The sequence below is a fragment of the Henckelia pumila genome, chromosome 1, assembly GCF_033568475.1.
Source record: "Henckelia pumila isolate YLH828 chromosome 1, ASM3356847v2, whole genome shotgun sequence".
Taxonomy (NCBI): domain Eukaryota; kingdom Viridiplantae; phylum Streptophyta; class Magnoliopsida; order Lamiales; family Gesneriaceae; genus Henckelia; species Henckelia pumila.
The window spans coordinates 156960268-156981145 of NC_133120.1; the positions used below are offsets into that span (position 1 = coordinate 156960268).

General features: G+C 31.8%; 1 protein-coding gene across 2 annotated transcripts; it reads left to right on the forward strand.

Moving 5' to 3' along the window:
- Positions 1-5626: 5626 nt before the first annotated feature.
- Positions 5627-9076, forward strand: LOC140874128 (transcription initiation factor TFIID subunit 10-like). Of its 2 annotated transcripts, none has more exons than XM_073277407.1 (8): positions 5627-6070; positions 6166-6234; positions 6963-7077; positions 7159-7223; positions 8268-8330; positions 8486-8543; positions 8615-8665; positions 8788-9076. In XM_073277407.1, exons 3-8 carry the CDS (start codon positions 6976-6978, stop codon positions 8866-8868), a joined length of 420 nt encoding a protein of 139 aa, XP_073133508.1. In that variant the 5' UTR covers positions 5627-6070; positions 6166-6234; positions 6963-6975; the 3' UTR covers positions 8869-9076. The 2 variants fall into 2 exon arrangements, with proteins under 2 accessions (XP_073133508.1, XP_073133509.1); XM_073277408.1 differs by having other exon boundaries at positions 5627-6020.
- The last annotated feature ends 11802 nt before the right edge of the window (positions 9077-20878 follow it).

Sequence of the window (20878 nt, forward strand, 5' to 3'; positions counted from 1 at the left end):
ACCGTTTTAAACACCAGCTTCCCAAAATTGAAAGGACTCCCAGTCCCTATGACATAAAGGATGAATGCCTGTGGCCTTGTGATCACGATAGAGTTTGATGAGGGCGTCCAATTCCTTATGGCTGTCTTGTGAAGCACGGAGTAAAATGACGTGATCTTTTCTGCAGAAAAATGGTCAGTGAATTGCTTGACCAAACCACCAGTAAGAACGTCAATCACTTCATTAATTTCAGGATGCTGTCTTTCATCCACATCGGGGGTTGAGTATAAAGAATTGATCACAGCTGGAGTAAATGCAAACAACCTGTCCCGAAGATACACCAAACCATATTTTGCTGAATCTTGATCTTCAATATCCGCAGTAAGGTTGGCGTAAAATTCCAAAATCACCCTCTTATAGTAGGGTATCACAGCTACAACTGTAGAAAAAATCTTCCTAAGCTATAAAAAGTCGGTTAGATTGTACCTGCTGTAGGACTCCACATCATGTTCCTTTCATCGATCATCCCTCTGTGTACATAGACAGAGGACAAACAACAGCAGCTTCACCAGAGTAAAATTGAAGGGATTGAGAAGCATCAACATCATATCCATCAACAACAGTGTTGTCTGTGGTGTTGATGACACCAACTGCAACACTGGCTTCACCAGCAGAAGAAATCTCATTCTCTAGAGGCTCTTCATCAGCATCCATGCTGGAACCATCATCAGACTCTTCTTCATCTTCAATATCGGCACTTTTGTCAGATGATTGCAGCGGAGTCAGTAGACGAGGAGGAGGATTGAAACGACCCTAACTACTTCTTAATATTAAACTAAATAAAATATGGATTATTCAAAATTTCGGCATGATCTGTCTATTTGAATCACAAACCATCTGTCACAGACAACAAATTTTTAAAGAAAAGCAAACATCACTAAATAAACTAGACCGAGAAAGGAACGAGAACCGGAGAAGAAATTCGACATTTCGAATAACAAAAGATTAAGCAATTACATATTTACATGCCCACAAATAATTCTATAATTTTTTACAATATCATTTATCCAATCAACGAAATAAAAGACTTTAAAGTATTAAAATAAACTTTTGCGGAAGGTTGGCATGGTCAGAGGGGTGCGCCGTGCCCGCATCACAGTCCACTTGAAAGTCCTGCCCCGCAATCTCGATGATAACTTATACCTGCACCAAGTAGATGTAGTGAGCCTAGGGGCCCAACAAGAATATGGGAAAAATAACGAGGGTTTAAAAGTACATGTTTAATACTTAAAATACGTGTACTTAATATATTTGAAACTTACTCCGAAAAGTTGAATGATAAATGAGAATGAGATGTAATGCATGCAATGAACTCACATAATTAAACTTGGGAACTTTCTTAAATTTTACTTAATCTCATGTGTGACTGAAACTAAATATAAACAAAGTCGAGTCAAATTAGAACTGATCTGTAACTGAAATTGAAACTGTAACTGTGACTGTGAACTTAGATCCTTGAATTGCGACTCTGTGATTTCGATCATGATCATGGCTGCAGTGCACTATGCCGCAAGGAGGTCAGGTATTTTCCAACCCATCTTGCCCATATATGGTAAGGGAGGCCAAGATTTCTCTTAACCCCACACATACACGTCTATATTTGGTAAGGTAGGCCAAGACGTCTCTCAACCCCATACACATCCTTTGGTAAGGTAGGTCAAAACGTCTCCCAACCCCACACATACACGTCATTTCTATAGTCACAATCAACTCACTTCGTTCAAAAATATTTTCTTTCATTCTTACTTGACTCGACTCAAAGATATAGCATGCATTTATGGAAATGACATTCTTTAAAAATATTTACTCGATTACTCGATTCACAAGTAAATGATGAAAGATGGTTGACAAGTATGGTGATTTAGGTGGCAAACCATAGCTAAGAATTTGGACTTTATTTCTAGGCACTTAGGACGTATCCCGAGTAATCAACTTGCAAAAACTTATAACTTATACAAACCTTAGTCAAAACGATTTCCACTAAAATTCACGGCTCCCAAGTACTCTATACTCCATTAGGAATTCATCTTCGAGGTACAATTCCTATCCAATAATTCTTTGACAATAATGTTTTCGGGCAGCAACACTTGGCACTTAAAATCCCAGCACCTTAACCTCCATTAGCCTAGAACTCGACCAAAACTTAACCGACTTAGTTCCCGTTTGATATGACATTTCCCAACATCCTAAGCAATTCCTAGAACTCATGTCACTAATGTTCAACGTCGTGTCGATATGGTACATAAAACAAACCAACTTACGAGATCAAATCTATGACTCTTCTCATAAGTTTAATATGTAAAAGTTGGTTTGTTGTGAGCAATGTCAAGTTCACACTTGATATCATTATCATTAACCAACACTAAAAAAAAAAGGCCGCAATAATTGCTATGGTTTAATACAACCATAGCAACGATTGCAACATAATATAAATTAATTATCGTAGCAAAAGAAATCAAAAATTAAAAATAATAACACTTTCGACGATTTTTAAAATTAAAAACCGTCGAAATAATTATGCGATGGTTTTAATTAAGCCGTCACAAAATGCCACAGTTTACTAAACCATCGCAATATGCGACACATTAATTCAAAATCATCGGAATTGTGTTTCTGATTAATCACGTATAATTGAGACGGTTATTCAAAACCGTCGCAATATGCGACGATTTTTATTCCCATCGTAAATTGCGATGGTTTATTATGTGCATCGAAAATTACGACAGATTTTCCAAACCGTTGAAAATTCAATAATTTTCTGCTCGCAACTTCCCAACGCGTGCATTTATAGTACACATTTAACTTTGCGATGGTTTGGTAATTAAATCGATGCAATTTGCGACGTATTTTCAAAACCGTCGCATATTCAATTATTGCTGCATTTATGGGACACGTTTAATTTTGCGACGGTTGTTTATTAAACTGTCGCAAGCTTCAATAATTTTCGAGGAGCGTTTAAATTGCGAAAATTTAATTAAATATCATCGCACATTGCCACGGTTTGGCGATTAAACCCTCGCAATTTGCGACAAATTTTTAAAACCATCGTATAATTATTGCTTGCATTTATGGCTAGCGTAGGGATGAAACGAATCGAACTATTCGCGAGCTATTCGGAGTTTGGCTCGCGAAAAAGCTCGTTCGAGATCGTTCGTTAAATTTATTGAGCCGATCCTGAGCTTAATTTCGAGCTTGGATAGTTAGCTCGGGCTCGGGCTTGAGCTCGGCTCGTTTAATAGCTTGCGAGCGCTAGCTCAGGCTCGGCTCGTCATTCGAGCTATCGGGCTCGGCTCATTTAGTGGCTCGTCATATCGAACTTGGGTTCGAGATCGAGCTCGGCTCGTTTAGTCCTTTATATGCTCATTGAGTAAATTTACAAATTATTATACTTTTTAAAAACTAGTAAAATCTTCATTTTTCTTAAATAATAAAAATTTGATTTTCTTTAAAAGCTCAAATACAAAACATTTCTTTTATATGTCAATTAGCATTAACGAAAATTTTATATTTGAAATTTTATTTAAAAGTATTGATATGATATAATAAATTTATTTGATTTTTAAATATTATTATATAAAAATATTTATATTATTTGAGATAACACATAAATGTGGATAACAATTTTGTGAGGTTAAATTAACTTATTTCTTTTAACGGTGTGAAATCGTTACTAATAGAAAACATATAAATAGACATTTAAAGAATAAATATCAAAATCAGTAGATGATCATATATAACATTTATGAACATTGTGATATATATATATATAAGTTTTGATACCAAGCATCATAATGTGCAGAATTTTCGTGAGCGATCACTAAAACTCACTAATGGATTTCAGGGTTTCATTTATTTTTACAAATTTTTAGCGGTCACTAATCCCATTAAATTTCAAATTTTGAATAAAAAATTGGTACATTATCATATATATCATTTATGAAAATATTCAGATATATATGAAAAATGTATTAATTGAAATTTAAAATTAGTCATAACATCTGATCAAATTGTAAATTTTGAACCGAAAATTTGTATACTATCAAATATAAATTTTATGAAATTTTCACATATATATGTGGACACAAAAAATTAACTGAAATTAAAAAATAAAACATTATTATATCTATCATTTGTGAAAATTTTCACATATATATGCACACCAAAATATTATTTGAAATTATAAATTGTGATAACATTTTATCAAATTTCCAATTTTTAAACAAAAATTAGTATATTATAATATATAAAAAAGTACTGATAACATCCAATCAAATATAGAACTGAAAATGTTTATTATAAAAATGTTCAGGATATGTGGACACAAAAATTAACTGAAATAAAAAATTAGTTATAACATTCAATCAAAATTTCAAATTGTGAATCGAAATTCAGAAAATTTTAAATTTTATGGATATTTTCATGTATATACGGATACACAAAAATTAAGTGCAATTATAAATTAATAATGATAACATTCAATCAAATTTAAAATTTTGATCATCTATATCATTTGTGAATATTTTTGCACACAAAAGACTAATTAAAATAAAAAATAATGATAATATCATATCAAATTTTCAAATTTTGAAGCGAAAATTATCATCATTATATATATTTGATTATCATTATTTCTTTTCTTGGTAATGACATTTTGGCAAGAAATACTATATATAGCAGACAACTCTGATTATATATATATAGATAACTCGAACTTTTAATAATAAAAACTTAAACTTTAATTTTGATTTACCAAAATTTTATCAAAATTTGAGATAAAACACAAAATATCTTAAAATTTAATATTCATAATTATTTTATTTTAGATTTTACGATATACTTCAGGTGATATTAACAAAATATAATTTCTTAAATACATGGATTATATTATATTATATTATTTAGAAAAACATCCCTAATGAAGTAAAATTTTGACTTGTAAATATGGCCTAATGAAAATGAAAAACAACAACATCAACCACTTTTTCTCTTTATTTATCTCATCTCAATCTCAAATGTAAAATATATTGGTTTATAATTTATATCATATTTAGTAATTTTGTTTACACCAATACATGTCTATTGTCATGAAAAACACGGAAACATTTTTTTCACACATTAAGCTTGAATAAAATAAGAAATTTTTATACATAATTTTTCAATATTTTTCTTTATCTGTGTGAAGAAAAAATTAGGTCTATATAATTGAGATGAAAAAAATATGATATAAATCTCATAACATATTATCTGTTGATTAAAATAATTAAGTCATACAATATAATTGTGTGTTAAAATATGTATTAGTAAATTTCGGAATATAAAGGATATAAAAATACATATTTGATTTTTATAGTAAAGTGTGTTAAAAATATGTATTTGAGCATTTCTTGTGCCCTAAATTAATTATCAGCTAATTTGAGATAATTAAAATAATTATTGAGATGTTAATTAAAATAATTATTTATACCAAATAAATTAGAAAAAAAGTGTTAAAAATATATATTTTAGAATATCAATATTTAAACGATTGAAGATATACATTAGAGCTAACTTTAAATCTACTGATAAACCGAGGGCATTTATATACACACATAATGTACGCAGGAAAAAAATAAAAGAAAAGAAAACCCAATCCCCAAACCCGTCACTCTCATTTATCCGCTGTCAAAACTTCGATCCGTTTGAGGGGTTCCTTATATCCGTAGATTCGATTTGAGCCATCAATTGCTGGTTTTGATGGTTGTTTATGCCCAAATCGCGCTCTGTTCGCGGCTGGAGCTGCGCGAGATCTGATTCTTCGAGTTGTTGCGATGTTATCGGTTAATTCTTGGTGTTTTAGATTGGATTCGAGTTAAGGAATTATACTGAACCAGTCCCTGCGTTTCAGCTCGTTCTCAGCTGCGTTTTGAGCTTCTCCAACGTGCTGCCGCCGTGCCACAGCCGCGATATAGTTGCTGTTTGGTTCCAGATCATCTTAGCTTTGAGTATTGATTCTTTTAAACTCGTTTTCCGGCTTAGTTCTTGGTTTGAGCAGGTTGCCCGGAAGTGATATTATAATCATTTGATTTAAATTCGATGTCGTCGACTATATCCCATCGATATTTATAGATTATTGATTTAATGTTGTAGGTCTCTCCTTCCCTCGTCACTGGATTTGAAGCCTTGTTTTAACCTTCAATTTGACACCATTTGCAAGGGGTAGGCCTTTTTTTCTAATGGCTTTTCTAATTCTGCATTGCCTACTTATTAAGAAGTTGAAGTATTAGGATTGACGTTATTTTTTGGGAATCGTCGTATTGGACTGTTGGCATATGACGGATATTTGAGTATCAATTTTATGGTTTATTATTGGTGGTTGTGACGAGTGAGATTTTGGATAATGGATTTTATGCTGATATTATTTTATATGGTATTTGGAGGTTTGATATAATATTTTGGGAGGTTCTTTTTGTTATTAGGTTTGTCATTTTTTTTTACATGCGAAAAATTTAATTTTAGTTTATAATTAATATATAGATATGTATTTTATTGTATTTACACTTGATGAGCTTGAAAACAAGCCCACTTAACGAGTCCGAAAACGAGCTTGCTTAACGAGCCCGAAAGCGAGCTCGCTTATGAGCCTGAAAGCGAGCTCGCTTAACGAGCCCGAAAACGAGCTTTAAAATTATTTATGTTTGTGTGTAATTATTAATGATAATGATTGTTTTGTATTTAAAGCATATTAATTAAATACTACAATCTTTAAAATAATACATTGTTTTGGAATTTATTTTATATGAAATATATGTAAATGTATTTTTATAATTTAATTTTATTAAGTTAAATTATTTATTTTAAAATTAAATATTATTACATTAATGATAATATTTTTATGAATCATAAATGGATCCTCTGAAACTAAGTAATATCAATTAAACAAGCAGAATTAGCGAAACGATGAACGGCCAAAGTAGCCAGCAGCAACCGAATGACGGCCGCCATGATGATGATGCTGCGCTTACCGATTTCCTCGCCTCTTTGATGGACTACACCCCCACGGTGATAGCCATTACATCTAGTTAACTATATGACGATGCTTCCATTTATTTTAGTTGATTACAATTTTATTTTAATGTACAGATACCTGATGAATTGGTGGAGCATTACCTGGCAAAAAGCGGCTTCCAGTGTCCCGATGTCCGATTGTAGGTACTCTTCCTTTGCTCTACTTGGTGTTAACCATTTACAATTTTATGTAATCCAGCTTTAATATTCGTGCGTAGGAAAATTCAACCTAGATAAATTGATTCTTTTTAGCTTATCTTGATTTAGAAATGTAGATCACCATTGAATGCTTCGCGGATATGAATCGTACATGACTTTCCATTAGGTGTCTTTTGATGTGATGCCACATTAACTATATTATCTTGGTTTGGTGGTATTCTTGCATCTTGATACCAACAACTGTGGCAATAGCTGAATTTAGCTGTATTATCCAGTGAAACTACATTGTTCTCGTTGCTTTCTATTAGCTGAGTCATGTTGGTAAGTTCGTTGTCTAGTAACATGAGGTGCATGGATTAGAAATTAGAATGGAAACAAGTTATCAGATGCTTGTTTTCTCGGTTTTATCACTTATTATTCGTATAAATTGATATTATTTCCATGATTGTTTAGAGAGTGATGCTGTTTTCTATATAGGATCCTACTAATAACTGATTAAAATGCAAATTCTGAAGGCAACGAAGAAAATTTTAGGAGTTATACGAAATACTGTGGCCTAAAAATCTAATATTTCTGTTTTATGTTTGTTTCAGTCTTTAATATTTTGCATAGTAGAAAAAAAGTATTGAAAAAATTATGACATGAATCAAGAAAGTTATGGCCAACACCTATATTGTCTGCCTCGGAAAATCATACTTGTTCTTTACAAATTTACTTTGTTGTACCGTTAATGAGTTTTTGTAAACTACCGTAAGAGTTTGAATTTATCGCATTAGTGTTTTTGTGGGTGTTATGAAGTGTTTATCCAATACCCACCCATCAACTCTACAACTTGGTTCCAATTAGTCTTTAACTTGTTTCTGTCCCATACTTCCCTGTTTCTTTTTTTTTTTGTTTTTGTTTATTGTTATAATGAAATACTGGACAGTTTTTTTTTGTGAGGGTCTTTTGTTTCTCACTTTTTCTCTGTTCATCTGCATGCACGGGATTTGCTTCTCACAGCTTCCTTTTTTCTCCCCCCTCAGGACGAGGCTAGTGGCAGTTGCCACTCAGAAATTCATCGCGGACGTTGCTACTGATGCTCTTCAGTACGTTCTTCATTTTATGTAGCTTGATGCCATCGTTTCTGATCCAAAAAAAAAATTGTAGCTTGATGTCATTGTTCATCTCTCTCTTGGTCGAAATTTCGTTTTCTGTTTCATTCTCCCCAGAAATAATGCTATGGTAATAATGTTTATTTCAGGCATTGCAAGGCGAGACAGTCATCTATAGTTAAAGACAAAAGAGATAAGCAGCAAAAGGTGTGCATATTGTGCTTGGAATCATCACTTCCTATGGTTATCTACAATTTTTAACACTTGGTTGGTAACAGGATAAGCGTCTCATCTTATCCATGGAGGATCTTTCCAAGGCTTTGCGGGAGGTAACCACTATAATTTCATTTAGATTAGCAACCCTTTTGTTGTATTAATCTTGAATGGATGAACGTGTTTCACAATCACGTGCTTTATATTGGTTGGATTGTTTTTGTGTTATTTTTTGCAGTATGGTGTTAACGTCAAACATCAAGAATACTTTGCCGACAATCCATCTGCTGGGTTAGATTCTGCTCCAAGAGATGAGTGAGCAACCGATCGAGGCGCGCTTTACTGATCGATCGGCCTAGGATTCATCTGAAATTTTAATGTTGTGTTGTAACACACATGATTCCATCGAAATATATTCCCTGTCAAATTGAAATGATTTGCAGTAGAATGCACATTCAAGTTTAGAAACATGTAGATTTTAATTAATTGTTTAGAAGTGTTTGACAAGCTTATTAATCTCCACAGCGAAAAAATGCAGGATACATATTTGATCCATTCTTCGAAAACTCAAAGGCAATCAAATATTTAAAAAAAAATAATGATAAAGATATAAAATATACATGCAGTGATTATTAGGAATACTTGATAATGTTGTGCAAGCGACGAACGACTGATTTGTTTATATAGAGCGATGTTTTACCATATATTTCATTATACACATTTTCTATTTCCATGTATTCACAACATGCGATGGAATAAATAATAATACTGAGTATGACTTCTAGATTTTTTTTGAAATTTTTAATAACATAATATATTGAGCACGAATATGGCCAAGCATTTTCACGTTCATTGATTGCCTTAGGCCCTTAACTATAAGTTTAAATAAAACATATTTATAATTAATAGCCACGAACGAATATAATTAAAACTAGCGACGGAGCACACACGTTGAGTGTAAAATATTATATACAAATATAATGTATTGTATATTGAATAATTTGTTAATTTTAAAATATTTGTTTATTTTTTTGTTTTTTATTCAAATATAAAAAAAATTAGTCATGAATGAAATTCAGTTTTAATTGATGGAAAAAGATATGATAAAAAAAAATAAATGATGCGAGCAGTTGAGAGAGAATGTGAGATAAGTGAGTTGGAGAGAGACAGTACGAGTACAAAGGGAAAAAATTGGAGAAAAAAAACCATGACATCAAAAACAGTTAGAATAAGCTATACACATTTAATAAAATAGTAAAGATTCAATAGTAAACAAGCAATAAAATATTAATTAATTATAACCAGTTTGATGTCCATATAGAAATTAATATTATATTTATGAGTAAAATGTATTTTGGTACACGAACTATTAGTAAAATGTTATATTGGTACACAAACTTTTGAAAATGGCTTAATTGGTACATGATCCAATTAAAAGGTCAATTTTACCCTTAATAGGAATTAATATTATATTTATTAATTTTAAAATATCATATTTATTTAAAAATTAATTGAGTAAAATTCATTTTGATACACGAACTATATGTAAAATGTCAATTTGGTACACGAACTATAAGAGAATGATTTAATTGGTACGTGATTGAACTAAAAAGTTTAATTTATCCTTTAGTAATTGAAAGAACATGTATATCACGTTATTCTCTAATTGAGAATTTTAGAATTTTGTCTTTCTTTGACATGTGCTTATATTGATCTCATGAGTTTAAATTAATCTTATTATAATTATCTTATCGTGTATATTTTAGTTGAATAACTTATCTTTTGTTTAAAGAGATGATTTATATCTTATCAAGTCTGTTGATCAAATATTTTATCCTAACAACTTTTGTGTTTGAATTTTTTGGTAGGATTTCTAAAAAGATCTATTTAAGAAGACTATACTACAGAACGAGAGGGAGAGCAACGAAGCGAGATCAACACAGAGAGAATAGTTCAAAATATATTTGAGAGTTGATCGAGATTTTTCTGAAGAAACTTTATTGCCGATCGTTGCCGAATAACCGTGTTGCCGTAAATTGTTGGAGACACTTGAAGAATCACGCGAGTGAAGTGTTGATTCGAAAGTGGTTCCTTGATTTTTGTTTTTTGGCACATGTGTTAAACATCATATTGTTTTTTCTATTCTAGTTTCTACTAGTTTTTATGATGTTCTTTATTTTCTCAATTTGTTGAGAAAAGTAGGTTTTCATATATGTTCACTAGTTGGTTTTTGTAAACTGGTTTGTTTTTCTAGTGATCATTTTTCCATGAGGCACCGCACAAGTATTAATTACTTGTGCATAAATATTTGTGTTATTTATTTTATGTTTAATTATTCCGCTGCATAAGTATTTTTCGAAGTGTTGACAACACTGAAAATAACACTACCTCTGAAATTTTATATCTGGTATTTCTGTAATTGAGACGTCAAACCCTTTCAAGTGGTATCAGAGCCCAACACTTGACGATACTAAGTGAGATTCTGGTTTTTGTGTTTGATAGAGTTTATTATGGAAATACCATATTCCGGCACTACTCAACGACCACCAACCTTGGATGAATCCAATTATGCTATTTGGAAAGTTAGGATGCGAGTCTACATCAAATCCATTGATGAAAAAGTTTGGCAACGAGTGCTACAAGGCTGGAGTCCACCCAGAAGAACTGATGGAGAAGGAGATTTTCTCCTCAAACCAGAAACAAATTGGAATGCTGAAGAAACAACAGCTTCAAACATGAATAACAAAGCCCTTAATGCTATACTTACTTCTCTTGATTCTAACATGTTTGCACTGGTGATTAACTGTGTTTGTGCTAAACAGGCTTGGGAAAAACTTCAAATGCACTGTGAAGGATCTGAAAGTGTGCGTCGAACCAAAAAAATGATTCTCACTACTCAGTTTGAAAATTTGAGAATGGAGGAAAGTGAGACAATTGATGAATATGAACGCCGCTTGAGGAAGATTGAAAATGAGGCAATCGATCTAGGAGATGCTATATCAAATGAACGCCTTGTAAGCAAAGTGCTGCGATCACTGCCCGAAAGATTTCAAATGAAGATATGTGTTATTGATGAATCTAAGGATACATCAATTCTGAGTTTGGATGAACTGATGAGTTCACTGCGAACGTATGAGTTAGATATGAATATGGGGAGAAAGGACAAAGGTAAGTCTATTGCTCTACAAGTTTATAACAACTCATACAATGATTTTGTTGATCTGACGCATGAAGTAAATGAGTCTGACTTAGGAGATGAATCCATTGACTTGCTTACCAAACAATTTGGTAACTACTTAAAGAGGATGAGGGACTCAAAGAAATCTGGACAAAAATCTAAAGATCCAATCACTCCTGCTGTTGGAAGACCCTAAAGAATTGGTGGACCAGAACAGAACACCACCCCATCTAAGAGTCAATTTCGAACACATAGTGAAGGAAAAACGCTGGCTATATCAAAGAAAATTGATTCTGTGAAGTGTCATGAATGCACAGGTTTTGGTCACTATGCGAATGAGTGTCCAACCAGACTTCGAAGAGGAATGAATGCTTCCTTAAGCGATGATGAAGTTGAAGAGGGTATAGAACTAGGAGAAGAAAAAACTCACAATGCACTAACTGTTCTGATGCAAAAGAAAAGTAGTGTTGTTGCCAGTGTTGCAACACTTAGCCACACCACTCACAGAAAACAGAAGTGCTGGAATGCATCGGTAACTGAAGACTTGAATAATCAAGATGCTGATGAGGATGAGCTTTCTCTAGAAAATGTCCAGAAGATGTATGAAGAATTGTTTGCTGATTGGGTGACAAGGAACAAGTCAAATTCTGCTCTATCAAAGGAGAACAGTGAACTGAAAGCAGCAGTGGCTAGACTTGAAGTTTTTCTGAGCAAGAAAGATTTGGAGTTGTACAGAATAAAAGAGGAACTTGGAAAAGCTACAGCTACACTTTCCAAGTTCAACTCAAGCAAAGTCAAACTGGAATCAATGCTAATGATGGGACAAAATGATAGAACTGGACTAGGATTTGAGAACAACAAGTTTGAAGTGGGAGAGTCATCGAAAACTGTGTTTGTCAAGGAGAACAATAGCTCTGCTAGTATTCCAAGTGAATCTCCTAAGCCAAAACCAATTCCATTGAAAGTACAAGTTCATGCTCAGAGGACCAAACATAGGAATCGTCGGTACATCTGTCACTACTGTAAAAAACCAGGTCATATAAAACCTTACTGTTTTAAGCTCATGTATGATTATATGTACTCGAATACCAGGCAAGTGCTATCACCAGTGTTGCCAACACTGCACCAGAACACTGCCAGGAAGAAAAATATTGAGAAAAATATTTGGATTCCAAAAGCTAAATCTAATTGTAATGTTGTTTATGCTTACTTGAAAACTAATGTTGCAGGTTATTGGTATTTTGACAGTGGGAGTTCTCGTCACATGAAAGGATCGAAGAAGTATCTTGCTGATTATGTTGAACAAGATAAAGGAAAAGTGACATATGAAGGAAGAGCTAATGGAAAGATTGTTGGTAGAGGCACATTGAACGTAGAAAGACTGCCCAAGCTTCACAATGTTTTACATGTTGAAGGATTGAATGCTAATCTTATTAGCATTAGTCAACTTTGTGATGATGATCTTTATGTTAAATTCAATAAAACTCTTTGTGAAGTTTTTGATAAGAATATTTTTTGTATTTTGACAGGCACCAGATCATCGGACAATTGTTATCAACTTGGAGAGGATATTTCTTGCTAGCTCACCAAAGAGAAGGTTGACTATCGAAAGATGATTGAGTTAGTATGCATGAGTTATGTGTACAGGTAAGTCACTCCTATTTTCATCTGTAATATTGTGTCAAATAAAACACCTATGGATCGAATGAAAAACTGTGTGAGGACAGTGTTGTAGGCTGTGTTGACAACACTGGATACTGCAAGATTACTGGTTGTTTTTTGTGTTTGAATGTTAGTCATCTTGATGTTATGCTCAGTATGTGTTTATGTGCAAGTTTTGATTGTGATAATGCGAGAGAAATTGACATTTTCAAAGATCCCATCTTGACACTCTCGCACAAAATACATTGACATTGGAAATCACTTGATTCAAGATTTAGTAGAGAAAGGTGTGATCCGAATGGATTTTGTTGGAACTAATAACCAACTGGTAGTTATATTCACAAATATTTTAGATTTAGAGAGATTCTCAAATCTTTGGAGTTCTATCAACATGTTTGCATTAAAATCATTTGTTGGTGCTGTCGCCGATGTTACAACATCAGAGACAACACTGTTGTTTTTCTTTTCATGCATGTTTAGGATTTTAGGCATTTTGCATTCACCTTGTGATGTGTAGTGTTTTAATCTCTGTTACAGTGATTCGACTAATGCCAAGTTTTTCAGCAAATTTTTTATTGAAACACACTGGCCCTTGAAAATCGAACTCTGACTAAACCACGAAGTAGTTGAGGGATGTACGTGTATTCCATGTTCTTGTCCCATGTGAAAAGTGGTTTTGCAAATTCAGTGTTCAGCTTTTTAATAAGTTTGATGACCAATGACATATATACAAACTTTGTAAATCATCAGAAGAAAATGGAAAAAGCTACCTAATTGAGTCCAATGAAGACTGTTCTTTTAGTGTGCAGGCTACCACTTCTGAATATTTTCAGAAATCGAGGGTAATAAAGTGTGTAAATCTCAAATAATTTTTGAAAAACTATGGTGTTGTTGATGATGCTGTCAACACGAGAGACAACACTACACTTATGAACATATCATGTGCATGTGGTTGCATTTTATTTCTATGTTACATTCTGTTTTTAGGCATAAAATAATACATGCATATGCATTCAAAATTGTGAATATTTTCTGTTCAGTGTTTGAAGTTCTAAGCAAACAAAATTTGGTAAAATACTCTATTTACTGAAAATTGAATGTTTGTGATTGACAATGATTGGGTGGAGTTGAACCGATGAGGAGTTATTCATGAAAATATTTAGCTGCTATTAATCTCGAATTATTGCCATAATTGGGTTGAATTTTATCTCTTTAATTCAAAAGTTTACCCATTGATTTTTTTTTCATTGGAAAGTGTTTCTGCATAGGTTTTTTGGAAGGTGATGGATGATTGTTGAATTCTTTGTATTGTTCAATGTACGATTTGTTCATCCTATGTTTTGCACAAAATATTTTTTGTTGTTCAGTTTGATCTCTAACTCCCTGCTCAAACTTCTATTTCACTTACTTTCTTAAACTTCATAGATGGCAGAAAAATATTTTGAATCTCATGGTTGGTGAAGAATTTTAGGTTGCTTCTATTTTGCTGAAGGAAAGGAGGAATATAGACCTAACTTGGTCTGCATTTGGTATTGAATCGTGTGTTGCCAACACGATATGTCAACACTTGTGAAGCTCCGCGCTACACTGCTTTCGACACTGATTTTTTACAGTTCACTCTTTGTAATATGAAGCCTCACTGGCTGAGTATTTGTTATTTGAACTGAACATTTCTGGACAAAAAGGGGGAGTGGTGACAAAGACAAATACTGCAAGTACTTTTGGAGCATATGAAGTTGATGAAACAGAATAATCGGAAGCTGGATTTGTTTCTCTTATTGGTTTTCTTGTTTGCTCTGATTACTGATCTAAGTGTTTTGCTCTGAAGTCTTATTTGCTTACATGATAAGTTGCATAAGTGTTTAGATATGCTTTTCTTCTACTTGCTGCTTTGATATGTTGAGTGTTGAGAGTAAGTGTTGCCAACACTAACTCACAACACTTAGTGCTGACGTGAAAAAATTCAGGGGAGCAGTAGTTATCTAACTCAGGGGGAGTTATTGCACTTGTGTGTGTTTTGTCCAGAAAGGCAAAAAGGAGAAGTTTGAAAGAACGTGTATATCACGTTATTCTCTAATTGAGAATTTTAGAATTTTGTCTTTCTTTGACATGTGCTTATATCGATCTCATGAGTTTAAATTAATCTTATCATAATTATCTTATCGTATATATTTTAGTTGAATAACTTATCTCTTGTTTAAAGAGATGATTTATATCTTATCAAGTCTGTTGATCAAATATTTTATCCTAACAACTTTTGTGTTTGAATTTTTTGGTAGGATTTCTAAAAAGATCTATTTAAGAAGACTATCCTACAGAACGAGAGGGAGAGCAACGAAGCGAGATCAACACAGAGAGAATAGTTCAAAATATATTTGAGAGTTGATCGAGATTTTTCTGAAGAAACTTTATTGCCGATCGTTGCCGAATAACCGTGTTGCCGTAAATTGTTGGAGACACTTGAAGAATCACGCGAGTGAAGTGTTGATTCGAAAGTGGTTCCTTGGTTTTTGTTTTTCGGCACATGTGTTAAACATCATATTGGTTTTTCTATTCTAGTTTCTACTAGTTTTTAGATTTTCTTTATTTTCTCAATTTGTTGAGAAAAGAAGGTTTTCATATATGTTCACTAGTTGATTTTTGTAAACTGGTTTGTTTTTCTAGTGATCATTTTGTCATGAGGCACCGCACAAGTATTAATTACTTGTGCATAAATATTTGTGTTATTTATTTTATGTTTAATTATTCCGCTGCATAAGTGTTTTTCGAAGTGTTGACAATACTGAAAATAACACTACCTCTGAAATTTTATATCTGGTATTTCTGTAATTGAGACGTCAAACCCTTTCAGTAATTGATTTTAAGTTCAATTATTTTTAATAATAAATTCAACTAAGTGTACATTTTATTTTTTAAATTAATTTTTATTTATTGTAAATTAAAATTTATATTAATTTAAAAAGAATAAAAAATAAGTATCTTAATATTTTTATAATATATTTATATTTTACTCATTAATAAATTATTTATATTTTTAAAATATTAATAATATAAAATAAAATGGTATTTTTTTGATATCTATGTAAATAATTATCCATTTAAATAAAATGATATAAATTATATAATAATAAAATCACAAACTCAATAAATAAATCATATGCAAGACTAAAATATATTTAATAACGATAAAAATATAATTAAATAAACATTTATTTATTTATATTTAATTTAAGTGCGAGTAAAAAAATATAAAATTACAAATTATTAAATCGAGTAAAAAAATTTTGGGTTATTAGAACTACGTAAATTGAGATAATGAGTGAGATTTTTTTCTGTGATATTTGTTTTTTCATGATCTAATCTTTAATGTTTAAAATTTTTATACTAAATTTTAAAAAACTAAAATGGTGATTATGCTTGTTTCAATCATTTAAAGACAAGATCAACAAACTTCGGTGATATATATTTTTATCATATCATATCATATATTATAATATTTGTTGAGTAATTTGACTTAACAACTATTTATCATTATATATATAATTAATTTTTAAATAAATAAGATATTTTAAAATTAATCAATATAATATTAATTCCTATTAAGAGTAAAATTGAAATTTTAATTGGATCATATAACAATTAAGCCATTTTTAATAGTTCGTGTATCAATATGATATTTACCAATAGTTCGTGTACCAAAATACATTTTACACTTTTAAAATTAATAAATATAATATTAATTCCTATTAAGGGTAAAATTGACCTTTTAATTGGATCATGTACCAATTAAGCCATTTTCAATAGTTCGTGTACCAATATGACATTTTACCAATAGTTCGAGTACCAAAATATATTTTACTCATATAATATATCTAGCTAGAGTACTGATCTATTCGACGATCTAGTGATAGGAGATGACTAATAAAATTTCAAAAAACTATTATGATTATCAGGATATTATTATTATTATTATTATTATTATTATTATTATTATTATTATTATTATTATTATTATTAATTCTCCTTCATATAAATTTTATATATATATATATGTATGTATGTATGTGTCTGAACATATATGACTACGACATTTTGCAGGATCATAATGTGTTGTATAAGGATATGTTAAATTATATTATATTAACAAAATATACATATTTGGTTCGTGTGATTATGTCCCGAATAAGAATTATATATTTTTCGAATGTGCCAAATTTACCCCTTGACTGAATCAAATTCATGTTCCACCCTAACTCAACCCATATCCCGAGATACTCTCCTCTTCAAAGAACCTTGCATCTTCGCATCTCTCCCATTTTTACATCTCAAACACAGCGGCTCACCAACCTTGAAATCTTGCTCCAACTTATGCTTCACCTGCCCTATTTTTTTAATCGTATTGTTAAGAGAACACTCAGAAATGGATGATTCGTGAAACAAAATTTGTGTGGCCAACTAATTAAACATACAGAAAGATCACATTCTTTCCACTAAATTGTGACGCCCAAGAGGGTGAACAATAATTAAAATGTGGTAACAAGATCTTATCCACTGATGCGCCGATTTCAGAGCGAAATGGGAAGGAAATTCATTTCGTAACCTGCATCAACCCTTTTTCCTTTTGCCAAATGCGGCTGAAGAAATGTAGAAGGTATGTAGGGCGGAGGGTATTTTGGGTAATTATTTCGGTTGTCAATGTTACTGTAGAATGGAGGATTGGAATACCTTGTCTGCGAGCCGGACTTATTTCACCTCTTTTCAAACTTCAACAGTGCACAATCACGGGCTTGGTGGTATCCAGAGTTTTACAAAAAACCAGTCAAACTCTTGACTGCAACACCAATCCCACGCTAATCCTATCTACCAAACGGGCCATTTAATTAATCCTTTGAAGTATAGCTAGTCAATATTAGTAGTACGTACGTAGACGAGTAGCTTAATTGAATGAATACTAAACTAAAATCAACACTAAAAATTGGTGGATTCTATGTTGAGATGATTGGATTGAATAAGTTTACCAAATTGGTGGAGTGGAAGAGAAATTGACATCCATGGACCAAAAATTAAATTGCTCATTTTCCAAAATGTATGTTTGGGAGTGTTTGACATCGCACGGCTCAATAATGGATGGCTCCATCTTAATACGAGTATGCTGTTCGCTTTCCATATATAATTTAAGCTTTCAAATGATCACTTTCATTCCATATATATATATATATATATATATATATATATATATATATATATATATAATTCTTTCCTTAAGATATTTGAGCTAATTGGCTCTTAGTTATGAATTGAGTTGCAAGCCCCGTGCCATTGACTCATTTGAGAAAATATTGGTAGAAAGAATCGAATTTGTAATCATTCGTAATCATTTCATTTCTTGTTCATTTATTTCACTAACTCAAACATCTTATGAGGTGAAAATGACAAATTTTTTTACGTTTTACAAGACATGATTTGGACAAGAACAGACCCTCAAACATCTTATGAGGTGAAAATGACATATTTTTTTATGTTTTGCAAGACATGATTTGGATAAGAACAAACCAATAAATCTAATTTGTTAAAGATGAAATATATTAATTTATCAGTATTCGAATGTCATGTCAGCAATATCAAAAGTTATATATATCAACGTTACCATATTTATCAGTATTTGAATGTCATGTCAATAATATTAGAAGTTATATATATCAACGGTACCGTGAGAGAAGTTAAAAAAAAATAACCAACTTCAATTATTGTGCCAACACAAACTTTGACTCTCCACTTGACTAGAAACCAGAACATACATTATTGGAAGATGATTTTTTATTTTCAATTTTCCTTTTCACAATTGGGAAATTCAATCCTAGGGATTTATTACTCCATCTATAGAATGGATGACCAAGATTTGGCTCATTTCATAAACATCTAGACCTCACATGAAATTGCATGGTTGGCCAAATCTTGGTCTTTAATCTGCATTGAGAGTAGTACGCCGCTGCAAGGTCGAACATCCCATACAATTTACAATGCGATTAGTCTGAAATTGAATGGGGGACATAATTAATAGTCCTGCTAATTTCACATTTGTGGGCATTTAAATCTCATTCAAGAGGCACTGATATATACTGTTTTTCGATAGTTGGTACACGCACACACATATATGAATAATGGGTAATTTTATCGGGAATATTTTAGGGCGTTCTTTCTTTGACATGGTTTTTGTCAACTGATGTAGCCAAAAAATGTTTGTACTTTGTACTCAAAAGATTGCTTTCGCAAAATCCGAAGTATCAATAGTCCCTTTTATGATCTCAGTCACGGTGAGTTCTTACGTTACAAAGCAAAGTCAGAGGTGCCGGGAGGATTTTCGGCAAAGGTACTCCGACGCTCAAATCAGTGATTAGTCAAAGAATAATAATCGAGAGCAGATGTTTATAGTGCTAAAAATGTGTACCTTAAGAATGATGTGACTTGAGCTATTTATAGATATTCGAAGATTTCTTTGGATTTGAACTTTTAATTATAAGCGTTTGTATATTTCTAGATCTCATTAAAAAAATCTAAATAATAATTAAATAAGTTTAGACCCAAAAAATATTTAGACTGAACCTTATAGTTGGACTTGGGCCCAATAAATTTTTTAGTCGATCGCAACCCATCACCAACCATTTGTAGAAATTTTTCCTAGGGTCACTATACATCTTATATTTATTATATTTTGCATTTGCTTTTCGGTCCCCGCCCGTTACCACACAAAGAAATTCATAATTTTTTTTAATTCTTTGAATGACAGTAACTTAAAGTAATTTTCTTGTTTTGTTCTTAAAAAGTGAAGAGGAGAGACACTACAAACTTCAACTGCATTTTTAATATCGTAAGTTGACCTATTTAGAATGTGTGATCGCAAATCGGTTTTCATCCACTAACTTGATTTTTTTTGGTTGAAATCACCACTAAATATTGATTATTTGGAATCGATATTCTCCCACGCGAACACATGTGACCAGAATAAAACTTATATTATTTTTATTAATTAGATGTATTTTAATATGTATAACATAGATTTGGTTTGATTACATGAGCCACGTACAAAAAAACCCTAGCTAGATTCTAGAATCGAGTTATCGAACGCTTATCGCGAAACAATCGTCAATCCCTATTAAGAGGGAAAAAAAAAAAGAGCTTTGTTTTGTTACGTAAGTGAAATAAATATCTATAAATTATATCATTACCTCATTTAAAAATTATTATATAATATAAAATATTAAATGCAAGACGGGTCTACAACAATCCTAACCGAGTAATTAATACAACCAATAATTAAATCGACAAGTTATAACAATTGCTATTGACTAGCTCTATTGATAAAAAAAAATGTTATATGTATATTTATGGTCACACGTTACATATTTGTTTTGAAATTACAAATTTTCTTTACATTTTGTTTGAAAAAAGCCTCTTTGATCAAGAGTGCACTCCGTAATTTTAAATGTAA

What these genes read in the sequence shown, in the direction of transcription:
- LOC140874128 (XM_073277407.1), top strand. Translation starts at nt 6,976, where the DNA reads ATGAACGGCCAAAGTAGCCAGCAGCAACCGAATGACGGCCGCCATGAT. An exon ending in GTTGCTACTGATGCTCTTCA is followed by an intron (nt 8,331 to 8,485) that starts GTACGTTCTTCA and finishes TGTTTATTTCAG; the next exon opens with GCATTGCAAGGCGAGACAGT. An exon ending in AAAGAGATAAGCAGCAAAAG is followed by an intron (nt 8,544 to 8,614) that starts GTGTGCATATTG and finishes GGTTGGTAACAG; the next exon opens with GATAAGCGTCTCATCTTATC.